At 38.4% G+C, this 25,579-nt stretch overlaps 2 protein-coding genes across 15 annotated transcripts in view; one reads left to right on the plus strand and one right to left on the minus strand.

Annotated features, from left to right (window-relative positions):
* KRIT1 (KRIT1 ankyrin repeat containing) overlaps positions 1 to 9,885 on the minus strand; it is a 44,969-nt gene extending 35,084 nt beyond the window's left edge. Inside the window, exons 1-8 of one of the 13 annotated variants that reach the window (XM_030822070.1) lie at positions 9,575 to 9,885; positions 9,249 to 9,460; positions 8,690 to 8,922; positions 7,797 to 7,944; positions 5,814 to 5,917; positions 4,764 to 4,923; positions 1,426 to 1,518; positions 179 to 308 (exon numbers count right to left, since the gene is read on the minus strand). In XM_030822070.1, coding sequence (XP_030677930.1) covers positions 179 to 308; positions 1,426 to 1,518; positions 4,764 to 4,923; positions 5,814 to 5,915 — 485 coding nt within the window. In that variant the 5' untranslated portion in view covers positions 5,916 to 5,917; positions 7,797 to 7,944; positions 8,690 to 8,922; positions 9,249 to 9,460; positions 9,575 to 9,885. Of the gene's footprint in view, positions 1 to 178; positions 309 to 1,425; positions 1,519 to 4,763; positions 4,924 to 5,813; positions 5,918 to 7,796; positions 7,945 to 8,689 lie in introns of all 13 variants that reach the window. The other 12 variants (XM_030822069.1, XM_003252426.3, XM_030822068.1 and 9 more) reach the window with 12 other exon arrangements.
* The window catches only part of ANKIB1 (ankyrin repeat and IBR domain containing 1), a 153,050-nt gene continuing 137,229 nt past the window's right edge, over positions 9,759 to 25,579 (plus strand). Inside the window, exon 1 of one of the 2 annotated variants that reach the window (XM_003252435.4) lies at positions 9,759 to 10,286. The gene's annotated coding sequence lies outside the window, so the exon portion shown is untranslated. The remainder of the gene's footprint in view (positions 10,287 to 25,579) is intronic. The other variant, XM_030822066.1, reaches the window with a different exon arrangement.

A 25,579-nucleotide genomic window follows, 5' to 3' on the forward strand; every position in this document is an offset into this window, starting at 1 on the left:
AGGACAACCTTATCTTCGGGTTTTTCATTTTTATATTAGAATTGAAAAACTTACCATTTTTTAATACATATATTATTTTCATTATTTTCTTCTCAAAGTGTCTGTATCTATCAGAACTAATTTCTACTATAAACATGTATTTGATTAATTAAAAGATACTTCTAATGGCATTTCTTACTTATCCAAGGCTATTAACATCCTTGCTGTAAGTGTAGCAAAGTGAGTACTGGATTCACTACAGACTCGCATAATATCTTGTAAGCAGTAAAAAATTGGGCATCCTGGGGTATATGTGTATTTAGTATTATCTGAAAAAGAAAAATGAAGAATTATGCTACCATATAAAAGGTTTACATCTGCATGTTTTCATCTAAAAATATATGTTAAAAAATTAAAACTTGTTAAGTATAAATAAATTGTTCTAGAAGGCCTGGATTCAAGTGATGACTAGCTCTGTGACCTTGTCCACTCAGGTAAATGCAACATTTAGAATTTTGGGGGACTGCAGAAACTGTTTCCTCTTTATCTTCCTCAACAATGTTGTAAAACTCATTAATAAGAATTCCAGTGCTACTTAAGATACTGAACTTTTTAACCTAAGTATGCCTGGAAAAATATATCTGGAATGCTACAGCTGGCTAATAAAATACATGTCAGCACTGTGTAGCAGCAGGCTGATGGGATGTCCCATGGTGGGTGATTAATACAGTATATCATCAGTATTACTGCTATCTTACATGATGCTAGTACTCTATAGTTTCCAAGGTGATTTCATATCTAATACCTCATTGAATTTTTCCAGCACCATGAAATAAGTGGGAGCAGGTAGCAATATTGTCCCTATTTTACAAATAAAGAGCTAAAGATTAAAGAGGAGATTTGCCCAAGGTCACAAAATTATAGGCTGCAAGGTCTGTACTGAAACTCAACGTGTTTATTATGCCAGGGTGTCAAAGGAATAAAATATTACATTTTCACATTAGATTTCCTTTTTAAAAATATTACTATTAGGCAGAGTATATTAGAACTATTATTGATTCTTGTCCCAAATACAAGATAGGTTCTGATCATAATCTGTTAATTTTCAAGAATACTTAAGGATCAATTTTTATTTTATCTATGGCATATCTTTAGAAAAATCCTTTATTGTAACCTGAGCACTTTAAATTTCAATTATGCCTTCCCTCCTCATTTCTTCATCCTTTTAAAAACTAAAACAAAAACATTACTATTGAGCCAAGAAGCCTGTATATTATTTTGAAATCAAAACGTCTTTAAGTAACATATTTCCCTTCTATTAATTTTAAAATATGTATTTTATAATATTATAGCAGTAACTATGAATGCAAATTCCTAAGTTCCTCAATAGACCTTTACTTAGCATCTAAAGTATATAAAGATTTGTAAGATACATTTAGACTTTACCTTTGACAACTGATGGAACAATAAATAATGATGCTTCTCTGCCCATCTTCTCTCCATCCAGAGGAAATTTTTTCATTAGTACAACTCGTTTTCCTAATCATTTTTAAAAAGTTAGCAAAACAAAAATAATACACTTTTAAATCTTATAAATTACCCTGAGAATTAGAAAACAGATACTTTAAAAGGCAGCATTAAGAGGAACTGAAATATACTAAGTAAATTTTATTATATGTACTAATAAAAACTGATAAATGCAAAATCATTCTGTGGACAATCCTTGTAGATTTAGGGTCCTGGTCTTGACCCCTAGAAGAGAAGCTTCCTAAGCATAGCTAGGAAAACTGTTCTGCTAAGAGCTGAGAAGGCAGAACAACAATGTACTCTGCAGGGTCAATATGCATATACCACCTCACTCATCTAGTATAGAGACAGTAAGAATTTTATTATATTCTGGCATATGTAAGTTTCAAAGTCTTAACGTTTAGTGGCTCTTCATTTAATATTTAACCTCCATCCTCAATTTCAGGTTTTATTAAAATCTGATTGGGCTACAAACTATTGTTCTGAATTGTAACTACCATTCTTAATGTTTTTCCTGAATTGGCAGGAAGTTATTAATAAATAATAACCTACAAGTCTTGTATTCTAAAACCCCTCATTCTCTAGACCTTTGTTATACTTTCAATGCTTCCAATTTCCTCACCATAAGAAACAGAACCTCGTTTCTGACCCAGGTAGAAATGCCTAGAAGGCAGGTGGGTTGCCTTCTGTGGGCAGGTAAATGATAAGACTTCAAATAGATTCACTTATTCACAAAATATCAGAGGCAATATTTGTGACTATTAAGACCTTCGATATTATAGCCCCCAATTATTTTACAAAATTAACACTTGTACAAAATATAAGTGTTAGATACAGAACAACATTCTAATATACTTCAGAGGCACTATTTCTTTTGTCTGGCTTGAAGTCTTGTCTCTGCTTAATCTTTCCTGCCTTGCTGTTTCCCCAAATCCAGTTACGATCCATTATTTAAATGCCTATTTTGCAAATTATATATGTAACTATGAGATCTGTCAGTGGGGCAGGGAAGCACTGACAAGTTAGGTGATGAAGGTTCTAGTCCTAATTCCTTTACCAATGGAAATGCTTATAGGAGGAGACAGCCTATGCCTCCATTCCCATTTTATAGATGTGAAAATCATTACCTATCAACAGAACCAATTTAAGAATTTCATGTATAAGTGTGATAGTGCTTTGTAAATGACATACAGCACAGTACAAAAATTTTAAGCCTAACTACTGCTAATAGTCATTTGTGATTTTCATGTGATGTTTATATAAGGTATTATTACTTCAAAAATATTTCATAGATTTAGAAAAACAAATAGGATACTCAGGATACAGTATGGCTCATTAATATATTAAACTTTTCTACTTTAATTTCTTGTTAAAAGCTCCCTGAAAATATATTAGTACATTTTATGTCTGAGTATACAGGGCAAAATGGTGCTAGATATGTTTCACGGTGACTGTTACTCATAACTCCTCCTAAGGGAATCTACCCAGCCCTCTGGACCAGGGGAAGTTTTTCGTTAACAGTGAGATCTCTTCCATATTCCTCTGGGTAAATGGACCTAGTGGCAGAGCTTATTTAATTCATAACAAATTATGACTTGTCTATAATTTATGTCTATAATGATTTGTCAGCTCAAATACGTGATTTAGGCTAATCAGATTTCTGTCTCAGGGATTTGGTGTCAGGATAGATGCTGATAACTGTAACAATCTGGCAATAGTAGAATAAGTTCAGATGAAAATTTATCAGAGAAGTCCAAGACTGAGGTAAATAAGACTGACCAACCTGTGGCATCCAAAGAGAGTCTTCATATGCCTTGATTCCCAAAAAAGGATAGCCCCCTCCACCTTTTTAATAAGCTAAGATTGCTTTCATGATCATCTTATTATATAGTGAATCTGGTAATTAGAGAAAAGGGATTCTATTTTTGAGACTCGGAGTGTTTATCACAGATCATATGCAGGAACTTTTTTTTTTTTTTTTGAGACGGAGTCTCACTCTGTCGCCCAGGCTAGAGTGCAGTGGCGCAATCCTGGCTTACTGTAACCTCCATCTCCCGTGTTCAAGTGATTCTTCTGCCTCAGCCTCCTGAGTAGCTGGGACTATAGGCGTGTACCACCACGCCGGGCTAATTTTTGTATTTTTGGTTGAGATGGGGTTTCACCATATTGGCCAGGCTGGTCTCGAACTCCTGACCTCGTGATCCACCCACCTCGGCCTCCCAAAGTGCTGGGATTACAGACGTGAGCCACTGCGCCCCACGTCTTATAAGTAGGAACTACTTATAATCCTGAGTTAAAATGCTTACAGTCCCAACCCACAAAAACTCTTCAGGCTCTATTAGGGGAAGTAACCTATCAGGGAGCTAAAATACAGTGAATGGTACCTCCAAAAGTTATGAAACACAGGCTTATAGCTCAGTTATGTATCTCTAGAAAACAAATAGCCAAAATAACTAATAAATCAAACCACAGTATTTGGCTGTATCTCTGCAACAAAAACAATCTCTTTACTGAAACAGATGAATCAGACAACTAATCCCTATAAAAATATACACTAAATAAGCTTTGAAAAACCAAAAAAGTAGGCATAGAGAGGTATGCTTTACTTCACTAATAACTGTTTTCTACTGCTGCTTGACTGAATTGCTTTTACTTTTTAAAGTAAAAATTGTAGTAACTGAATCTTGGATATAGTTTGTAGTTTCTGTAATGTTTGACTGCCATCTGTTTCTACAGCCTGAGAAAACGGATCATTAATTTTTAATCTATCCATTATGTAATATTTTAAATGGGGCCTCAATCTTTCAGGGTTAATACTTCCACAATTCAGTTTGACTTTCTGAAAAGGGTCTTCTTTCTATGACCAAATAGGAAGAAAACCTCTGCTACTTGGTAATTTACAGGACTTTCCCTAATCCATGAATATTAACTTTTACTTAGTTTTGGAGAGATGAGTATAGTTTCCTCTGTCATTAAGTAAAGAAATAGGAATAGTAGTTAAAAGATACTTACCTAGGGAACTACACTTCACATCAATATTGTGAATTCTTTAAATACTTTTCAACTTTTAAAAAATTTGTCAAGTTACATCTTGAAGGGGCTTGGGTGTACCTTAAAAAACACTTGAGTTTTTTTGCAAGTTTGTTAAATGTAAAGGAACATAAAAAGAAAATTGGTTTAATATGTGTATATTTTTAAAAGAATCTTTCTCCACAAGTATTTTAAACAATGTGTTTTTTAAAAAAGAAGTTTCCTACCTCTGATACCCTGGTTTGCAGGAGAAATTGGTTTGGTGGTTTCTACTACGTAATCCAATATGCCTTGTGTTATTTCACTGTTGCCTTGAAGTTTCGTTTCCAATAAAACTTTCTTTCTCTTTTTTTTCTGTCCTTCAATGGGAACTTCATGCAACAAAATCTTAGATGAGAAAAACAACATTAAGAGAAAGCTTAAAATAAAGTCTACTTGCCCTAGAATACTACAATAAGCTAGCAGTCTTTCTCAACTCTAGCTGCATATCAGAATAATTTGGGAAGCTTTAAAACAATAGCAATGCCCAGCCCCATCCCATACAGATGGGAATGTCTGGGGCCTGGTTCTTACAGTTTTAAGGTGCTTCTACAGTGCAGACAGGAGTGAGAAATGGTAAACTACAGCACTGCTGATGCAGTAGCCTACTGAGAAACCCTACGGTACCCTTTAACAGGTTTCAGACAACCTTAAAAAAGCAGTTTAAAGGAAATGCTAGATAAATTAGGTTAAATTAGAAGTATTTCATATTGCTTGAAATCTGTTGCATAAAAAAAGTAACAATTAAGTTATATATATGTATATGTATGTACATATAGCCTTAATTACATGTTTACTAATAAATACGATTCAAGACTACAGAAAAGTAACTTAATTGTCTAAAAATTTAAGGCAAAAAAGTATTTTAAAACGAATTGTTAAAAATAGTTATTTGGGAAAATAACCAAAAACAAAGTTTAGATTGAAATTTTAAGTGAGCTGACTTTTGCAGTGGTTTTTTAATTTTTGAGAGCCATTTCACAAACTGTAATAAAATTGAAAGCTATATATTGTAAGAAAAACTCAAACAAGTAACCTTTAATATCTAATAACCTACATGTCAATAAACAGCAAATGGTCAAAACGCACGCGGCAGAAAAAAGACAAAATAATGGGCAGAGACCTAAAATAAATGGCTTGTTAATACAAATTTACAAGATATAATAAGGCTTTATATGTGAATGATAATACAGAATGACACTCAATGGTAGAAATAAATTATTATTAAATGTTCTTACTTCATATGACTTAGCTCTGTATTCCCGAGAATTGAGACTGGCAGTATTCTTTGGACGAATAACAGCAACATAGGCATCTTCTATGTTTTCTGGATTTCCCATTGCTTTATAAAACAAATAAAAAAATCATTTGAAAGATTAAATGACACATTTGATGGCAAGATAAAAAAAAAAAGTAATGCATCTTAAATTGAAAACTTTTATTTCCAAATAATCACGTTGAAAAAAATTTAAAAAAAATAAAATGTTCTCTATCCTAGAATATATAGTGCCTAAAAGGCAAGCCAGGAATGACTTTGACTGCATCTTCACTGTTCAACTACTCAAAACCTTAGCTGATAATTTCAGATTTCCTTTGTATTTCTTTTTTCATTTTAAAATAGGTTATACATTTTCATAGGTCTTAACTGCATAGTAAGAATCTGCCTTTGGGGCCAAAAAAAAGTGATTATAAAATATTTTGTAAATAATGACTTGAAATAGTGATTCAGAATAATATACACTTCTTCCATAAATTACAAAAGTGAATATTATACTGTTAACAGTTTGGAAGCTGGAAATGGTAGATGTTTTATATCCATTGACATTTACTCTAGAACTTTTAGCAAGGAGAACTTTGATATTAGACATTTGGATGAGCTAAAGCATAGTATATAATTTTCTTTGGAGTTGCTTATCACAGAACCAAAACTATCTGGTCAGTTGATAAAAGCTTTCTGATGGTGATTTAAGAATCATCTTTTCCATTTCCCTTATCAATTCCCTTGATAATCCAAATTTTTGTTTTTTTTTTTTTTAGACGGAGTCTTGCTCTGTTGCTTAGGCTAGAGTGCAGTGCACAATCTCGCCTCAATGCAACCCTTGCCTCCCGGGTTCAGGCGATTCTCCCTCCTGCCTCAGCCTCCTGAGTAGCCGGAATTAACAGGCGTGTGCCACCATGCTCGGCTAATTTTTGTGTTTTTTAGTAGAGACGGAGTTTTACCATGTTGGCCAGGCTGGTCTCAAACTCCTGACCTCAAGTGATCCGCCTGCCTCGGTCTCCCAAAGTGCTGGGATTACAGGCGTGAGCCACCACACCTGTCAGTAATCCAAATTTTTTATTCCAAATATATTCACTGTGTGTGTGTGTGTGTGTGTGTGTGTGTGTGTGTGTGTATGCATATACTTTGTCCCCCTAAATCTTAAGTCTCCATTGCGCAATTTCCAACAAGTGACTGAATTTCAACCACAATCTTGGTTGTATAATAGTTTTCTTCACTGAATAAATTTCTTTCATGGCTACACTAAAGTGCATCTTTCTGTACTGATTATTTTTTATCTTTTTTTGAAAAAGCTTCTCCCCATTTATTTGTCAGTAAATTTCTAAAAGAACATTAAAGAAAGAGTTTCTTTCCCAGCTATGTTGAAATGAGCTTTCTTCAGTTTTTTAAAAATCATTAGGCATTAAAATTATCTCTTCATATTTAATGAGTTCCCTACTGCTACAACTCTCAAGATAGACCATTTTCAAGAAAGGGTTTTGAATGTTATTTGAGAGGAGATAGAGTAATTTATCCTGTTTCTTCCACTGCAACTGAAAATGTCACTCTGTAACTTTTAATTCACTTCCCTAAATAATAATTAAAAAGTGCCTTATGATTGTAAAATTACCTTAAGAAGAAATTCTTTTAAAATACAGTAGCTTTTGGCATTTTACATAAACTTTAGCCTAAGATTAAAACAACCATTAAAATTATTGTACAAAAATTTTAAATAAAATAATTTAAATAATTTTCAAATTTATTTTAAATTCTAAAACTTTCCATTGATTTAGATTAAAAAAAAACCCTACAGATATTTCACTAGAAAAAATACAGTGAAACATTAGGATAGAGACATTTCATTGTGTGAAAAGTTTTGAAGACATATCATTCTTTATCATTATATACTTCATGAAATTTTTTTCAGTTCCATTTTTTGTATAAAATCATTCTTAAAACCCACCTCATGCAACAGACCTTCCTACATCATGTGAAAAGGATGAGGCCTTTTTCTTCTCAGACTTTCTATTTAGCAATTACTTTTCACCACAGATTAACAATGACTTCAAGATAATAAACCTTTACAAATTATGAGACAGACGCATTGAAGACTGCAAGCCCCAAAAAAAAAAAGACATTGTATTGTGAATACACTGTATGATACATGGGCACAATTACAGAAACCATTTTATCTATTAAGGACCTAAAAGAGAAATCAAGCAACTCTTAGTTTTCTAAACACAATTTAAAGCAAATCAATTCCTGTCTTGGTCAACTCATATTAAGAAAACATTTACTAGCAAAGTACTTTGTCAATACTCATCACTTCTCTAGAATATTTAATTAATACTGCAAAGAACCCTGAACTTTTAAAAGGTAAACAAATGTGATTTTAAAAAGACATAACTATGAGAGTATTTTTTCTTAAACCAAATACTTTTTTACCATATCCCCAAAATATTCTTAAAATTCATTTTCAAGAACTATTCGTACTTGACTACTTAAAATCTACATTCTTCCAGTGACATGAAAGAAGGAAACAAAGGCTTAAGACAGGAAAATAACAAAAGTAACTAACATAGGAAGGTAAAACTGCTAAGGGAGAAACACATACAAACTGATAGAAAATGAGTAGCCTGAACTAAAATACGAGAAAGTATAACTAGAGCTTGCAATATGTTTAGACTGAGTCTGAGATAAGGGTTCAAGTGAATAAGTACAGGAAACGTGGCATTTTGTTATATGGCTCACTCCATTCTGGAAAATGTTAGGCACAAATGATAATATGCTGCCTAAGTAACAAGATCTTATAAATAAAGCAGTGGAAGTGGTCCTTAATTGGGGGGTGGCACCTACCTGGGATCACTGGAAAATATGGAGGGCATTTCTGGTTGTCACTATGACTGATGAGGGGAGATGTACAACTGCCATTTAGTGTCCATGGAACAGGTTTGCTAACATCCTCTTAGTATGCTAGACAGCGTTTGCAAACAGAAACTGTAAAGGCACGTAAGCACTCCAGAAGAGTAAGAAAATAATGAGGCTGAGATCCTGAGTTAGACCAGCGAGATGAAAGACTTCTGGTGAGGCTAAAAACATGTAGAAAAAGCGATGAAAGTCAAAAACCTTAGAAGGTGGAGAAAGGTGTAGAGGCGAGAAGTGAGTTAGAGGGGGAGAAGTGAGTTAGAACGACAAGCTGTGAATCCCTTTCCCTGCAATGACAAAAATACGTAATCACTCTGCCTGGGAGGTTTTTTCCTGCGCCACCACCCGTCAACGTCCACTACCGGGGAAAAATGTAAGCCTCTCTGCTCAGTTTCCACCCAAAAAGTGGCTATGGTTTCTCTGTAACTACATGTGAAAAATAAACTCCTTGCCTGGGGCAACTAGATGTGGAGATGGTTCAGTCTCCCACCTCTGTTTTCCCTCGCTGGAGTCGAACTTGCTCCTCCTGTTTCCCGAAGGACACCGAGAGGTCCCACCCGTATGGGCTGCCGCGAGTGCCTCTCTGGCCGCTACATTCAACTAAAAGGGTGGGACAGTCACCTGGCGAAGGGGGGCAGGGACCGTCACCGCCTTCTCATTCCTCCTTCCCTCCTCCCAGGCACAGCATCCCGACCCAGCTTCCTATGACAGAAAAACCCTCAGTCGCCAAAAGAAAGCCGTCTTGAGGGTTCCCCCGCGCTCCCCACCCGCGCCCCAAAAGCTCAGGTCTCTGGAATCGGAGACCCTCTTGCCCACCTGCTCTTTACTGTCCTTCCCTCTCCTCGCACCTCAGCACCATTCACCCCTCACCCTCTCCCGAAACTATGGGGTCCCAGGTCTTCAAAGGCCTTAGCTTTCCACCCCGCCGCTACCGTGGCTATGAAATCGCTTCCGGGTTCACACCCTTGGCAGCCTCGCGGTTGGCGGCGGAAGAGCTTCCGGGTCGGCGGCCGAGCCGCTGCCGTTCCTGCTCCTTTTCACTGGACTTGCAGTCTCTCAGGGGCTGGTGGCAGGCGACTAGGAGACTAGGGGTGTGGCGGCGGGGGTGCCAGCGGCTGAGCCGGAGCCGGAGCCGGAGGCGGGGGAGGGGGAGAGGGCGGCCGGGGCTGCGCGCGCGCAAGGCTGGAACATGAGCCGGACTTGACTGCGAGGCGGAGGCAAGAGCCACCGCCCCCTCTTCCCCTCCCCCGAGTGAGGCGGCGCAGCGGCCGGAGAGGGATGGGGGGCGCCCACCCAGTCTGAGCCTCGCCGTGGGCGCCTTCGGCTCACGCAGCGCTTCCCGCGGGCCGCCAGTGCGCACCCTCGGCCACATCAGCCTCCGCCTGGCGGGTGCACCCGGGCCGCCGAGGAAGGGGCAACCGTCCGGGTGGGTGGGGCGGGTAGGGTACCTGAGGTCATCAGCTCGGCTGTAGAGGCAGGGGCGGCGGAGGCGGAACTGCGACCCTTATCCTCAGCGGGAGAAGTAACCGTAAGTCTCAGCTTCGCGGTACGGATGTGTTTGAGGCTGCCTCTACCCATTTGTGGCTCCGAGTTCAGAGCTACCTAGTTCACACCCTCCCGGATCTACTAGGAGTGTGGCTGTCTCCTGTTTTGGAGCATTGTTCTTCTGTCTGTCTCCATCCCTGAACAGGCAGCATTCTGTGCCCTACAGGGCTTTTCGCCCAGAGAATTTACAAGCCTCCGGGTCTCCGTGACGCGTCCCATCCTCCCCATCTGGATGCATCTCCTTGTCCCTCTGTCCTCAAAGGATCTGTGTCCTTCCTCGCAGCCTTCCCCCCCACCCCCAACCCTATCCTTTGAGACGTGGAAAACCACGGGTTCTGCCGACCTCGGGGGCTAGAGTCTTGAGAAGCAGATGGGTAAAAGTGCTCTGCAGGGCTGTGATGGGTGGGGATAGGTGCAGATGGCTCCAGTGAACCTTTATTTTTGCAGCTTCTGCCACCAAAACAAAAGAATGGAGCACTCCCCTGTATTCTGATTCTTCTCCCTGTGTATGAGCTGTTTTTCTGTACGTAGCTGTTTGAGTCGCAGGACATTGAAAGTAGAGCTGTAATAAAGCATTTCCTGAGGAGATTTTGAGAATTAGTCTCCCAAGCTCTATTCACACGGAATGGCATATCGAACAATCTTGTATGGAAATGACCATTTCAGAAGAGCTTTACTGGTAGATCTGACAGATAAATGTAAAGATAAGAGTCTGCTGTTTCAAATAGATACTGCTGTATTTTAGATACCTTTAAATTTTAGTGTTTTGATTTTCATCTAGTTCTTAATTTGTGAAGTATGTGGGTATGTGTAAGGTGTAAAAATCTTTGTATTGAAAGGTTTTGCTTTGTTACAAGCTTTTGCTTTGTTGCTTTTGAGACAAGAGACTTTTAAAGATCATATTAGATTGTATTTGATAATTATTTTCAATCATTAATTCCAGAGAAATCTTTTTTTGTATCAGCCACTCACAGATGTTACACACCTTGGTGCCTATGACCCTCCTGCTGCTTAAACTGTGAATGTCTTCAAAGTGTATTTTCAGATTTTTAAACTAGACGTTTTTTCTCATTAGAATTTGATTTGCTTTTTAAACTGCTACTGCAGAACTTTCCAGAAATTAGATTTAAAAATAATTTTAATGCTGTCAGTGATTGGACAATAGCTCTTATATGACTTTATGCATTTGCTACTTTTCAGAGCACCATAGGAAGCAAACGATAATTTAAGAATAATTTTACTGTGTACTGCAGGTTGTTATTCTGCAAACTACTGTGTAGTGTAGACTGGTAGCTTTGGTGTTTTGTGTTGTTGAAAAACATTGTCATTTCATTAAGAAAGATGGATGTATTTAATGATTCTTTCCCCCCAACCTCCTTTCAGCAGTTGATTTTGGGCTATTATCTGATTTGTAACTTCTCACTGTTCACAGATTTTAATTTGAAGTAGGCTCAGGAGATGTAGCTCCAACTCTCTCTGGAAATGTACTTAGCACAGAAGCCAAGCACTGTACAGAGTTGAGTGTATTATTAAGGGTGTGGTTTTTGCTTTCTGTAAAATTGTTCAGTTTCCGAATAAGAGTAGGGTGCTATAGTGAGGTGTTGGGCGCTATCTTGGAGAAGTCTTAGAAAAAATGTTGTTGATTCTCTCTTTTCCTTGGGGTAGGATGGGGAAGATAGGACTATATTTTCCTATTTCACTGTTCCCTTGACCACTACACCGAAAATTTTGAGTTTTCAATATGTAAGGAGTCTGAAACTGTGCAGACTGTGCTGTACACAAGGGCTCTAACAAGTAGGTGACTCCTGAAACATGGGAGGGAAGTTTTGTTAGCCACTCTTTTGTACTCCTATGGCACTGCCCACTTCTCAAAGAGTGGGTTTTCTTTCCTCTTTCTTTTCTGGGATATGCACTCAAACTTGTGAAAGTGAAATATATGTATTTACAACTTGCTTGTAGATAAAAGTGCAAGCTCATTTTCATGTATAAGTAGATGGAAGAACTATGAATTAAGTTAATCTGAATGTTTTTGAAATGAAGTTGAAAAAGATTCCTCAATGCTTTTGGTAATTTTTCCCCCTTTGAAGATGCATATGACATTTATTTAGATTAAGTTTTTAAATATTTCCTTCAAATATTTGACACATTTGCCAAAATGGATTTGGGAGTGGACTAAGTCATTATTAAAGAGACCAGTCTGTGGGGAGTTTTTATACATTGATCTAAAAATGTTTAGGTTTTTAATTTACTTTTCAAAGTGACTTCCTTAGGGGGAATGGTAATTTTTGGATTCTCAGTTTATTTTTCAGACAACCTCAGACTGCCTCTTTCTTTTCCAGATACTTTCTCTCTTTTTTCTTTTTTTTTTTTTTCGAGATCGAGTCTCATTCTGTTGCCAAGGCTGGAATGCAGTGGTGTGATCTTAGCTCAATACAACCTCTGCCTCCTGGGGTCAAACGATTCTCCTGCCTCAGCCTCCCGAGTAGCTGGGACTACAGGCGCCTGCCACCACACCTGGCTAATTTTTGTATTTTTAGTAGAGATGAGGTTTTGCCATGTTGGCCAGGCTGATCTCAAACTCCTGAACTCAGGTGATCCGCCTGCATTGGACTCCCAAAATGTTGGGATTACGGATGTCAGCCACTGCGCCTGTCCTTCCAGATACCTTCATGTCCACTTCATTTCAGTAAACCTTTATTGAGCATCTACTGTGTGTGCCAAGCACTTTATTAGGTTCTGGAACTACTAGGGTAAATTAGTCAAGGTGCCTTTCCTCATTGAGGTTACCAGTCTAGATATTTGACTGTGATTTCTATTCACCTGCCTTTATTGGCTTCTCTTACAGGTTTTTAAGCCACTTGACCCTGTTGCAAGGTTGTTTCATATCCTCTGTATAAGAATAAGTGGCTGGGCGCTGTGGCTCACGCCTGTGGTCCCAGCACTTTGGGAGGCCAAGGTGGGCAGATCATGAGGTCAAGAGATCAAGACCAGCCTGGCCAACATGGTGAAACCCTGTCTGTACTAAAGATACAAAAAACTAGCTGGGCGTGGTGGCATGCCCCTGTAATCCCAGCTACTCGGGAGGTGAAGGCAGGAGAATCACTTTAACCTGGGAGGCGGAGGTTGCAGTGAGCTGAGATCGCACCATTGCACTCCAGCCTGGGTGACAGGGTGAGACTCCGTCTCAAAAAAAAAAAAAAAGAGTAAGCACGATAGATGCCATTTATTGAGTGCCTAATTTGTGCCAGTCACCATGCTAAGTGTTGTACATACATTATCTCATTTAATCCTTAGAACAGTCCCAAAATATATTTTATCTCCATTTAAAGACCTCCCCCCCACACACAAATAAACTAAACTAAATTATTATAATAATAAAAAGCCATACAGAATCTGGTGTATTTTTTTTCCTTGTAATATTCTCAAAAAGATTTGATGTACAGTCCTTAAAGGGGAGAAGCTGTTATACGGTCATTAACAGTTTTTAATTCTCTAATATTGCTTTGAATAGAAAAATCCTAATTTCATAAGGTGCTAGTATATTTTGTGTTCCAAAGCAGATAATTTGGCTGGGTGCGGTGGCTCACGCCTGTAATCCCAGAACTTTGGGAGGCTGAGGCAGGCGGATCACCTGAGGTCAGGAGTTCGAGACCAGCCTGACCAACATAGAGAAACCCCATCTCTACTAAAAATGCAAAATGAGCTGAGCGTGGTGGCACATGCCTGTAATCCCAGCTACTTGGGAGGCTGAGGCAGAAGAATCACTTGAACCCAGGAGGCGGAGGTTGCAGTGGGCCGAGATCACGCCATTGCACTCTAGCCTGGGCAACAAGAGCAAAACTCTGCCTAAAAATAAATAAATCAATAAAGCAGGTAATTATATACTATCAAAATTAATTTTCAGTCGTTTCAACTTTTGAAAAGACATAATTCTAAAGTTCATTATGGTTAACTGTAACAGATCTTCAGGCATGTTTACCTTTTTTTCCCTCTAGTTCAGCAATGGGACCACAAGCTTTTAAAATGTGCTAAAAATGTATGTATTCTCCAGGAAGGGTAGAGTATTGAGCCATGTGAAATCTGTTCAGCTTTTAAAATTTTTGAGTTTGATTTTGGCAACTAAGGGCCTTGGAGAGTTTTAGTTTCTGCAATGAAAATGTATTCTTTCAGATTTGAAAATTATCATACTCATTATTGTTAGGATATATGCTTTATCAGTAATTTGATATCATTCTGTAATAATTTTTCAGACACTCAGCATTTTTTAAAACATGGTTTTCCACTGTCAACTCTTTTCTCCAAAAGCCTTATTTTGATCCTAAACATTTTATTCTATCATTAATTTTTAACCAAAAACTGTTAGCAGTTTGCTATTCTCAGGATAATGATTTTTACTACTGGTTATACACTCTTCTGTTTTTAGGACTTTAGAGCAGATATTTAATACTTGAGTTCCTAAGAAAGTTAATCCTTGATATTTTTCTGTCTTCAGTCCGACATACAATTTTAACTTAACATAGACAGTCCTTCCCTTTCAGTGTAGCAAAATCCTTGCTACTCAAGTTACTATATTTTTCTCATTGAAACAATATTGGAGGTAGAATTCCTGTTCAAGGACATTAACAATGACTAAATTATAAATGGGCTAGGTGCTGGGTCTACAAAGATGAGTAAGTCAAGATTCCTTTCCTCATCGAGCTGTAAAATGTTCGTTTAAAATCCATGAAGAGAAGGGAGAGTTCATTGAGATGCTCTTAGTTCTCCAAATAGACATAAAAACATTGCCCTTCTTGTTAATGCGTCCCTTCAGAGTATGGTAAAGGAAAGTATGTAAATCAACATATTCGGCCAGGGTTTTCTTTGTGTTTCCTGGCCTTAGGCAATAGGTGATTCACATTTGCTCTATCACTAGATGTTCTATATCACATCTTTATTTTCAGATGAAAAAAACATTTTGAAATAATTTCAAATTTAAAGAAAAAATGCCAGAACAGTGGCATTTCTTATATCCCCTTCACCCAGATTTCTCCTGTTGTTAATATTTTGCTTAATTTCTTCTATTGCCTGCCCTCTCTCTCTCTGTCTCTGTACATACATACATACTCATTACAGTCTTTTTCTGAACCTTTTAGAGCAAACTGCCAACATGGTATCACATCACCCCTAAACACTACAGCGTCTGTTTTTTAAAAATAAGCACTCCCTTATACAGCCAACATACTACTGTCCAAAGAAGAAAATCAACATGGATACAACACTGCTATCTAGTCCAAAGAATCTATACAAATTTCATCTACTATGCCAACAATATCTCTTTATCTTCTGGCGCAGGATCCTATCCAGGAATACATGTTACAGTTGGTTGTTATGTCTGTTCATAGTTCTTCAGCCTCAGTTTTCCATCTTTCATGTCCTTGATAGTTTTAATAAGTTTATGCTCTGTATTCTGTGTGGTGACCCTCATCCTAGATCTATATGATTCTTTCTCATGATTCCAATTAGGTCATGCATTCTGGGCAGTAATACCACAGAAGTGCTGCTGTGTGCCCTTCTCAGTGTGTTGCATCCAGAGGCATACAATGTAAAACCATGCCACTAGTAGTGATATTGGCAAGATTATATTTGTGCCCTTTGTGATTGATTAGTGTTTGTGGAGATGTATTCCAAAATTATGCTAGTATCCTGTTTCTCAACCCTCCACTCATTAGCTTTGGTGGGTGTCATTGATGACTCCCACCTGAATTAACCACTTTTATGATGATTGCCAAATAATATTTTTTTGTTATTTCTTCTATACATATTAGTTGGTATTATGTCATGAGGTACTACTTTTTTTTTTTTTCTGAGACAGAGTCTTGCTCTGCTGCCCAGGCTGGAGTGCAGTGGTGTGATCTTGGCTCACTGCAACCTGCACCTCCCAGGTTCAAGCAGTTCTCCTGCCTCAGCCTCCCAAGTAGCTGAGATTACAGGCACCCGCCACCACTCCCAGCTCATTTTTGTATTTTTAGTAGAGATGGGGTTTCACCTCTTTCTCTCTTATTTATTAAAATTAAAGCAGTAAAGACTCATGGATTTCGATTTTGTGAAATGTGTTCTGATTTGTTGCTATTGTTATTTATTTTGCTTTTTAAGGTATTCCTGATTTAGCCAATGGTAGCCTCTTCAAGCTGGCTTGTCTGCCCATATATCCTGCCCCTATCTCATTGATTGTGCATTTCCTTAGGACTTTCTGGCAGAACAAGCTGTTCCTGGTTCATCTTGTGCTTTGTCTACTAGAGTAGACAAAGTAGATTCCAGGGCTAGAGCCCTGGAATCAGCCATTTCTCCAAGGAGCCCTATTTTTGTTTTTTTGTGGGTTGTTTGTTTGTTTTTGTGAAAGATGGTATTTAAAAACAAAGATTTGGGGACTTAGTGTGCTCATTGCTACTGGAGTGTCATTGCTTCCAAGCTGTCATAGAAGACAGAATTAGGACACTTGTATATGGTTTGTATACACACACATATGCAAAACACACACTCATGTACATACGTAGTTATTTCTGTACCTGTGTGTACATATTACAGAATCATAAAGTTGTTCCTGTAGTTCCAATTCTAGTCCAACACCCCAGGGTTTTTCCTAGCTTTCTCCCTTTAAATGATTATGAATGCCTTCTCCCTTTAAATGTTTATGAATGCCTTCTCTGGCAGTAAGAAACTAGGCTTTGCATTAGCCTGAATATATTTATCATTTCCCCAGTTATTTTACTTATTTGCCCAGTAGGCTACCATTCTCCCTGCCATGTAGACCATCTCCCACCTTCATCTACCCCTGCTAACATGCATCATTAACTGAGGGGCCTGCTGGCTTTTGCCTCTGTGGATCCACAACCCTTCCCTGGGCCTATGACTCCGTGCAGCTCTCTGTTTCCACACAACACCCATTGTCCTCGCCTCTAGGCTAATTAGCCTGCACTTCTGGTAGTCTTCCCAACATGACCTCACTGCCCTGCATCTTCAGCCAGCTTGCAGACCCCTTTACATATTCTAATAGTTAATTTTTAAATCTATTTCAAGAATTTACAAACATACATATATGTGATAGAATATACACATAGTTTCCCCACACACAAATGGTAACATACCATATTAAATATTCTACACCTTTTTTTTACTTATCTAGAAAACCTTTCCATTCTTTTTAACAACTTACATAGTATTTCATTGTGCATGTGAGTATGTGTGTACATTCAGACACACACATACACACACCTGTACCTGCCTACCAGTGGTAGAATATTTAAGTCATAAATTTCTCCTGTTTTGGTAGGCATTCTTCTTTGCAGTGTGCCTTTGCTTTTTCTGTCTAAAGGTAGAATCTATTTCTCCATCTCTTTCTTGAGTCTTGGCTGGCCTCGTGACTTACTTTGACGAACGAATATGATAGAAGTGATCTATGAGTTCAGGAACCAACTCCTTACGAGGCTTCAAGGAATACTTTCTTGCAGCTGAGTGTGAGGAAGCTGGTCTAGTGTACGGAAGCACTAGATGTGTCTTGCAGGAGAACCAAGATACCCCAGCTAACAGCAAGCACCAACCAGCAGATGTGAAAGTGGGTTATCTAGGACCTAGTAGCCCAGCTGACCCTTTAGCTGAATGCACAGGAGCCAGAGATGAAAACAGCAGAGAAACTGCTAGCCAACCTACAGAGTTGTGAAAAATAACATACTGTTTTAAGATACTAAGTTTGGGATGGTTTGTTCTGTAGCAGTAGATATCTGAAACGTTAACTGTGTTCATTTTGGACATATAGATGGTCTCTAGTATTCTATTATGAATAATATTATAATTAATATTTTTGTGCATAGTATATACCAATTTAATTTTAATAATTAATGCTAAATTATTTTTCAGAAATATTGACACAATTCTTATTGTCACCATTAATGTCTGAGAGTAATTATTTCCTGTATAAACTGTCACTGAATGCTTTTCTTTTACAATAAAATGAGTTTAAAAAAAAAGTTTCCTGGCTGGGCACGGTGGCTCACGCTTGTAATCCCAGCACTTTGGGAGGCCAAGGCGGGCGGATCACGAGGTCAGGGGATCGAGACCATGGTGAAACCCCGTCTCTACTAAAAATACAAAAAAATTAGCCGGGCGAGGTGGCGGGCGCCTGTAGTCCTAGCTACTCGGAGAGGCTGAGGCAGGAGAATGGCGTGAACCCGGGAGGCGGAGCTTGCAGTGAGCCGAGATTGCGCCACTGCACTCCAGCCTGGGCGACAGAGCGAGACTCCATCTCAAAAAAAAAAAGTTTCCTGTGGTGCATTTCCCTAACTACTTATGAGGCTAGCCATCTTTCAATATATTTGTTGGACATTTTGATTTTCAGTTCTGTGAATTGCTTATTCATATCTTTACTCATTTTTTCCTGTTGGATTTTTTCCCTTACTAATATGTTGGTGTTCTTTGATACCCTTATTATGGATATAATCCTTTAATTTAATTTGCAAATAAGTTTTGTAAGTTTGCTTTTGTTTTAGTTTATGGTATCATTTATTGTAAATTTTTCTTTTGGCATTTCATGTAATCATTGATATGGTTTGGCTATGTCCCCACCCAAATCTCATCTTAAATTCCCACATGATGTGGGAGGGACCCAGTGGGAGGTTAATTGAATCATAGCATGGGGGCAGGTCTTTCCCGTGCTGTTCTCGTGATAGTGAATAAGTCACACAAGATCCGATGGTTTTAAAAAGGGGAGTTTTCCTTCACAAGCTCTCTTCTCTTTGCCTGCTGCCGTCCATGTAAGATGTGACTTGCTCCTCCTTGCCTTCTGCCATGATTGTGAGGCCCCAGCCATGTGGAACTATAGGTTCATTAAATTTCTTTTTCTTCCCTGTCTTGGGTATGTCTTTATCAGCAGCGTGAAAATGGACCAATACAATCATCTATATCTGTCTTTTAAAGACTTTTTGATGTTCCTGTCTTGAGAATCTCTCTCTCCTCTCTAGGTTAAACAAACTTTTTCCTAAACTTTCTTCTGACTTTCTCATCAAATAGGAATCATGTTCAGCGGCCACAGAAATCCAAAAAAGGGTCATATAAATAAACAAGGGGGATTATTTTCCCCAAGTAATGAGAAATTAGAGGTAGACTGTCCAGAGCTGGTATAGTGGTTCCACAGTGCTATCAGGAATGCAGGCTCATTTGTCTTTCTGTTTAGTCATCCAGGCTTGTCACCTCGTGGTCTTCAGATGGCATTCCAGACTGAGCAGTAGTTTCGTTATATTCTTTTGCTATTCATGGCTCTGCTTGTTTTAACTGAGAATCATATCCAGTTTGGTGACTGTGATTTCTGGGGATGGGGCCAAGATAAAGCAGCTCCCTCCCATCCCCCAGAATAACAAGTTCTTATGAAATATATTTTTTTCTGTTCTTTGAAAAAAATAGTGCTGATTTTGCTTTCTGTGCCATAATAAATGTGTCTTCAGGGTAAAGCCCCAGATTTTTTTTTCTTCTACCTATTGGGCTGTCATGTTTTAAAGTTATTTATAAGCAAACAGGGAAATAAACATGATTATATTCTCAAATTGGAAATGTTGGGAACATGGGACTTTAGCATTATGTTCAATAAGTAATATTTATTGAAGGTGTTCTGTGTGCCAGTAACTGTGGTAAACAATGGGTATAAAACTGAATATGGTGTGATTCTCATCCTCAAAGAGTTTACCAGATAACTCAAGAAGCAGATAAACATTTAATTATAGTTTTAGATGGTAAGTTGAGTGTAGTATCAAGTTACGGAGGAAGGACTTTGAAGTTAGTTGAGGGCTGGGGAGCTATTATCGTGGACCTCGATAGAGAAAACAACTTTTAAGCTGATACTTGAATGACTAGTAGGAGTTACCCTTTTCAGGAGATGCTGGTAGGGTGGAGGAGACAACATTCTAGGAGCTTTAGTAGTTTAGTGGGCGGGGCTGAGTTATAAGTGATAGGCTGTGAAGAGATGAATGCTGGTCTTAGCAGGGACTTTTCCTTAGAGCTGAGAACCTTAAGAAGGTTTTAAAATGGAATCGGACAAGATCAGATTTGCCTTTTAATAAAGTTAATTTGGTTATAGTAGAGAAAATTCAGTTGGGGGTGGGATCTGGAAGCAAGGGCCACCTATTAAGGAGTTTATCTAATTCATTAAAATCTATTCCAGTATTAGTCAAATATCTCTTGAGCACCTGTGTAAATACAATGTGGCGGAATGCAGAGGTATGTAAAACATATAATTCCTATTTTCAAGGAGTTTGTATTTTAAAATAACTGAGAACTAGGTAACAACAATATGAGGCAGTATACTAATGTTATGGCTTCTGTCTTATAAAACGAGAGCAAATAAGGCTAGAATTAAGACTTGAAGCCAAAAGATCTTCATGGCTACAAAGCCCATATTCTTTCTAGGTATGCTACACTGCTTCCCATGGCACTTATTACCGCTTGATTTATTATCTGTATGTTACCTCAGAACCCTTGTGACATAAGATTAGAGTACAATTAAAATGATTTTCAACTTGAAATACCAAGTATCATATGATCTCCACTCTGGCTTTCTCCAGGTGGTCTCTGTTGGATGGAATATAACCAGAAAAATAAATGTTGGGTTAGAAAAATTGTCACAAGGGGCTGGCCAGGCTCTGTGGCTCACGTCTGTAATCCCAGCACTTTGAGAGGCCGAGGCGTGTGGCTCACCTGAGGTCAAGAGTTCGAGACCAGCCTGGCCAACATGGTGAATCCCTGTCTCTACTAAAAATACAAAAATTAGCTGGGCGTGGCGGTGCATGCCTGTAATTCTAGCTACTCAGGAGTCTGAGACAGGAGAATTGCTTGAACCTGAGAGGCGGAGGTTGCAGTGAGCCGAGAAGATCGCCTGACTGCACTCCAGCCTGGGAGACAGAGCAAGACTCTGTCTCAAAAAGAAAAAAGAAAAAAAGAAAAGAAAAATTGTTACAATGAAGAAGTCATTATGAACAGTCTTGAGATTAGTTTCTGTGAAACTTAGTATTGCACTGATAGGACAGTAGGGGACAAGATGTGCCATGTCATTAGATAGCTAGATAGCATACTTATTAATTTAAGGTTCTTTTTTCTGTATTTATAAGTAGAGCAAGGAATGAAAAAAGGGCATGCGCTACTGCCAATAAATAAAGAATTGGTGGTTTTTGGTTAGTGTATTTGCTTTTATTTCCAGAAAGCAATTATAAAAATAAAGATTATTGTAGCCAGACGCAGTGGCTCACGCCTGTAATCCCAACACTTTGGGAGCCTGAGGCAGGTGGATCACCTGAGGTTGGGAGTTCGAGACCAGCCTGACCAACATGGAGAAACCCCGTCTCCACTAAAAATAGAAAATTAGCTGAGCATGGTGGCACATGCCTGTAATCCCGGCTACTCAGGAGGCTGAGGCAGGAGAATCACTTGAACCCTGGAGGTGGAGGTTGCCATGAGCAGAGATCGTGCCATTGCGCTCCAGCCTGGGCAACAAGAGTGAAACTCCATCTCAAAAAAATAAAATAAAATAAAATAAAATAAAATAAAATAAAATAAAGATTATTCTATCTTTCAACCATTCTAACTCTTAAATCTGTTAAACCAACTATTGAGACTCAGGCCTTGTAAAGATGGCTAATTTATTCTTTGATCTTTCTCTATTTCTGTAAAAGGTGTATTTGCCATGTGGTGACATTTTCTTACCTGTATGTTGATGCATTTGAGTAATCTTCTGAGAGTCTTCCTTGCTCTGAAATGTGACTTGACATGATATCTACAGAATTACTTAAAAAATTAGGATATGATATTCTGATTTGAAAAACATTACTTTTCTTATAAAATAGGAAGAAGTAAAAAGGGAGAATAAATGTTGGGCTGATAATTTGGTATTATAGGATGAGGAGAAACAGGGAAACTCAGAGGGGATACTTATCTTTTAACTACTCAAAAACTCTGAATGTGGATTAAATGTCAGATGCATAAGGCAAGAGAAAATGAAAAATAATAAGGTTCCAATTCAGGAATTTTATAGTCTAGTAGTCTTTTCTACTGATAATCCTTGAGAGAATTGAGTGTTAATGCCCTAAGCCAGAGGTTCTCAAAGTTAATGTGTATCACACTCACCTGGAATGCTTGTTAAAATGCAGATTGCTGGGCCTCACCCCCCAAGTTTCTAATTCAGTAAGTCTGAATGGGATCTGAGAGTGTTCATTTCTAACAAGTTCCCAAGTTGGCTGCCAATTGCTGTTGTCTTTTGTATGAAATTAATTTGTTTCTCTCCTATGTCTTAGAATGGTACTGGTTATATACAATCATTGGGAGAATTTTAGAAATAGTTCCTCAAATCATTTTTCTGTGTTCTTTGCTTTATTTGAGAAATGCTGACGGAGAAACTTAGATAATTTTTTTTAAAAAATAGATGAAATTAATTATAATTCCATACCTCAGCTCATGAGAGAAGGTAAAAACAAAATTGAATAGACATAGAAAAATTAATCTGGCAGCCATTTGCAGGATGGGTTGGAATGGGAAAGGGCAGAGTGTAGGTTCTCTCATCCATCTGCTATCTAGATTATGATTTAAATAATCATAAAAGAGATCTCTCTATTTGGAATTTTTTGCCCTTAGATGGAAGTAGCATCAACCACACATCAAAGGCCAGGTTTTTTGTTTGTTTTTTGGAGTTTTTTTTTTTTTTTTTTTTTTTTTGAGACAGAGTCTCGTTTTATTACCCAGGGTGGAGTACAGTGGCGCGATCTTGGCTCACTGCAACCTCTGCCTCCCGGGCTCCAGTGATCCTCCTGTCTCAGCTTCCTGAGTAGCTGGGACCACAGATGCATGCCACCACACCTGGCTAATTTTTGTGTATTTTTGGTGGAGATGGGGTTTTGTCATGTTGCCCAGGCTGTTCTCGGACTCCTGAGCTCAAGCGAGCCACCTGCCTCAGTCTTCCAAAGTGCTGGGATTACAGGCGTGAGCCACTGCACCTGGCCAAGGACCAGTTTTAAATATAGCACATGCCATAATGTCCATGTGCCAGGTCGTAACCTAAAAGTTGTATAGTATTTGACTTTCTCCATGGTTCTTACCACCTTCCTTATCAATACTCTTTACGTCTTGTTGTAGTTTCTGTATACTTCTGTCTCCCTAATTGGATTTCTGCCTTTTTTTGTATTCAATTTTATATCTGTATATTAAATAATTTATGATTTTGAAGTCTAGATGGGATGGGCCGGATGAAAATCTCTGCATTTTAAATCTGGAAAAATAAATCTGAAAAAAGGAAATTATCAGGGGATTTATATCTTTGTAAACTTTTGTTACAGCAATTTAATAGCATGTGTAAATTGTCAACTACCAGGTTGTATCTCCACCCCAGACCTCACATTTCAGCTTCAGACTAGTATATCCTTTTGCCTACGTAATGCCTAATAAGCTTCTCAAATGTAACTTGTTCAAATATAAGCAGATTTTCCCCCACATGCCCAAACCTCACCTCCCGCAGTCTTCCTCTCTCAGTAGTGGTAACCCCTTGCTTCCAGGTGCTCATGCCAGGACCTTGGAGTCATTCTTATTTTTGTCTTCTCTCTCACTTCTGCTTCCAATCTGTCAGCAAATTTTTTGGTTCTTACCTTCAGAGTACATCAAGAATCCGACTAAGAATTCACCACCATCACTGCTACCTCCTGCCTTTAAGCCACCATCACCTTGTACTTGGATTAGTGCAGCCACTTCCTAAATGATCTGCTTCTAGCCTTTCTTCTCACCCCCATTAGTCTTCTTAACAGACAGCTAGGCTAGACCTGTTAAATGTAAGTCTGGTCATTTCACTTCTCTGCTAAAAACCTTCCACTGACTTCCCCTTTTACCGGGAATAAAAGGGTAGTGATTTACAGTGACCTTCAAGACCCTGCCTACACAGTTGCCTGCCCCTATTACTTCTCTTGAGTTCATATCCTACTAGTTTCTTCCTTACTCTCTATGCTACAGTAACACTGGCCTCCTTTTTGTTCCTCGAACACATAGGGTATGCTCCTGTGCATGCACTGGCTATTTCCTCTATCTGGAATACTCTTTCCCCTAGATACCACATGGCTCACTACATCACCTTCTTTAGCTCGTTGATGAAACGTCACTTTGGGCTTGGCTGGTGGCTCACCTGTAATCCCAACACTTTGGGAGGCTGAAGCAGGAGAATTCACTTGAGTCCAGGAATTCAAGACTAGCCTGGGCAACGTGGTGAGACCTCCCCTCTACAAAAGGTAAACTGAATTAGCTGGGCGTGATGGTACATGGCGGTAGCCCCAGCTACTCAGGAGGAGGCTGAAGTAGGAGAATCACTTGAGCCGGGGAGGCTGAGGGTGCAATGAGTCATGATTGTGCCACTTTACTCCAGCATGAGTCACAGAGTGAGACCCTGTCTCAAAAAAAAAAAAAAAAAAAAAAAAGTCACTTTGGTAAGGCCTTTGCTGACTACCCTTTTAGACATTGCAGCACCACAAAACTCTCCTTGCTGGCTTTATTTGAGAAAGAAACAAAAAGCAGTGATTTTAGTTTATTTTGTTCCTGCTGCATTCCCCTTCACCTACAATAATGCCTAGCACATGATTGGTGGTTGATAAATAGTTGTTGCAGGAGTTTATTATTTTAGCTGTCAAGAAGAGTATTCCTTTCCTTTCCTCTGAGAAGTACACTTGAAAAAATCCTGTAACTCTAGCATAGGCTACCAGTTATTGACTTCCAACATTTACTCTGCTTTCCTTTTTCTAAAATTGATAAAGTCCTACACCGCTCTTGTTTGGATTTGAAATTACTATGTTTTTTGTTTGTTTTGTTTTGTTTTGTTTTGTTTGGCAACATACTACCCCTGGCATAAATCCTTTCATTCTCTCTAAGGTATTTGAGTTATTAATTGCTATCATTGACTGTGATGATTCCTAACACTCGTAACGGTATTTTGGTATGCATTTTTCTTTGAGATGACTTTATGTCATGATTTATAACTTTAAAGCCATAGCTTTTTTTCATATTCTCCAAGAAATGTTAATACCTCTTTCTTCCTTTAAGCCTAGATTGAGAGTATTGTTCCTGTTTTGATTTTTGAGGGTTTTGTTCATTTTAGTATTTTTGTGTAGCTAATGCTTAATAACTGCGTGAATTGGAGGAGTTAGGTTCCACGGAAGCACCTTGCTCTCTTACTCAAACTTGAATTTTATGTACTTGCTATGGAAGTCATATGCTTCAGATATTTCATTTCAG

Source organism: Nomascus leucogenys, chromosome 11, assembly GCF_006542625.1.
Source record: "Nomascus leucogenys isolate Asia chromosome 11, Asia_NLE_v1, whole genome shotgun sequence".
NCBI classification, from domain to species: Eukaryota; Metazoa; Chordata; class Mammalia; order Primates; family Hylobatidae; genus Nomascus; species Nomascus leucogenys.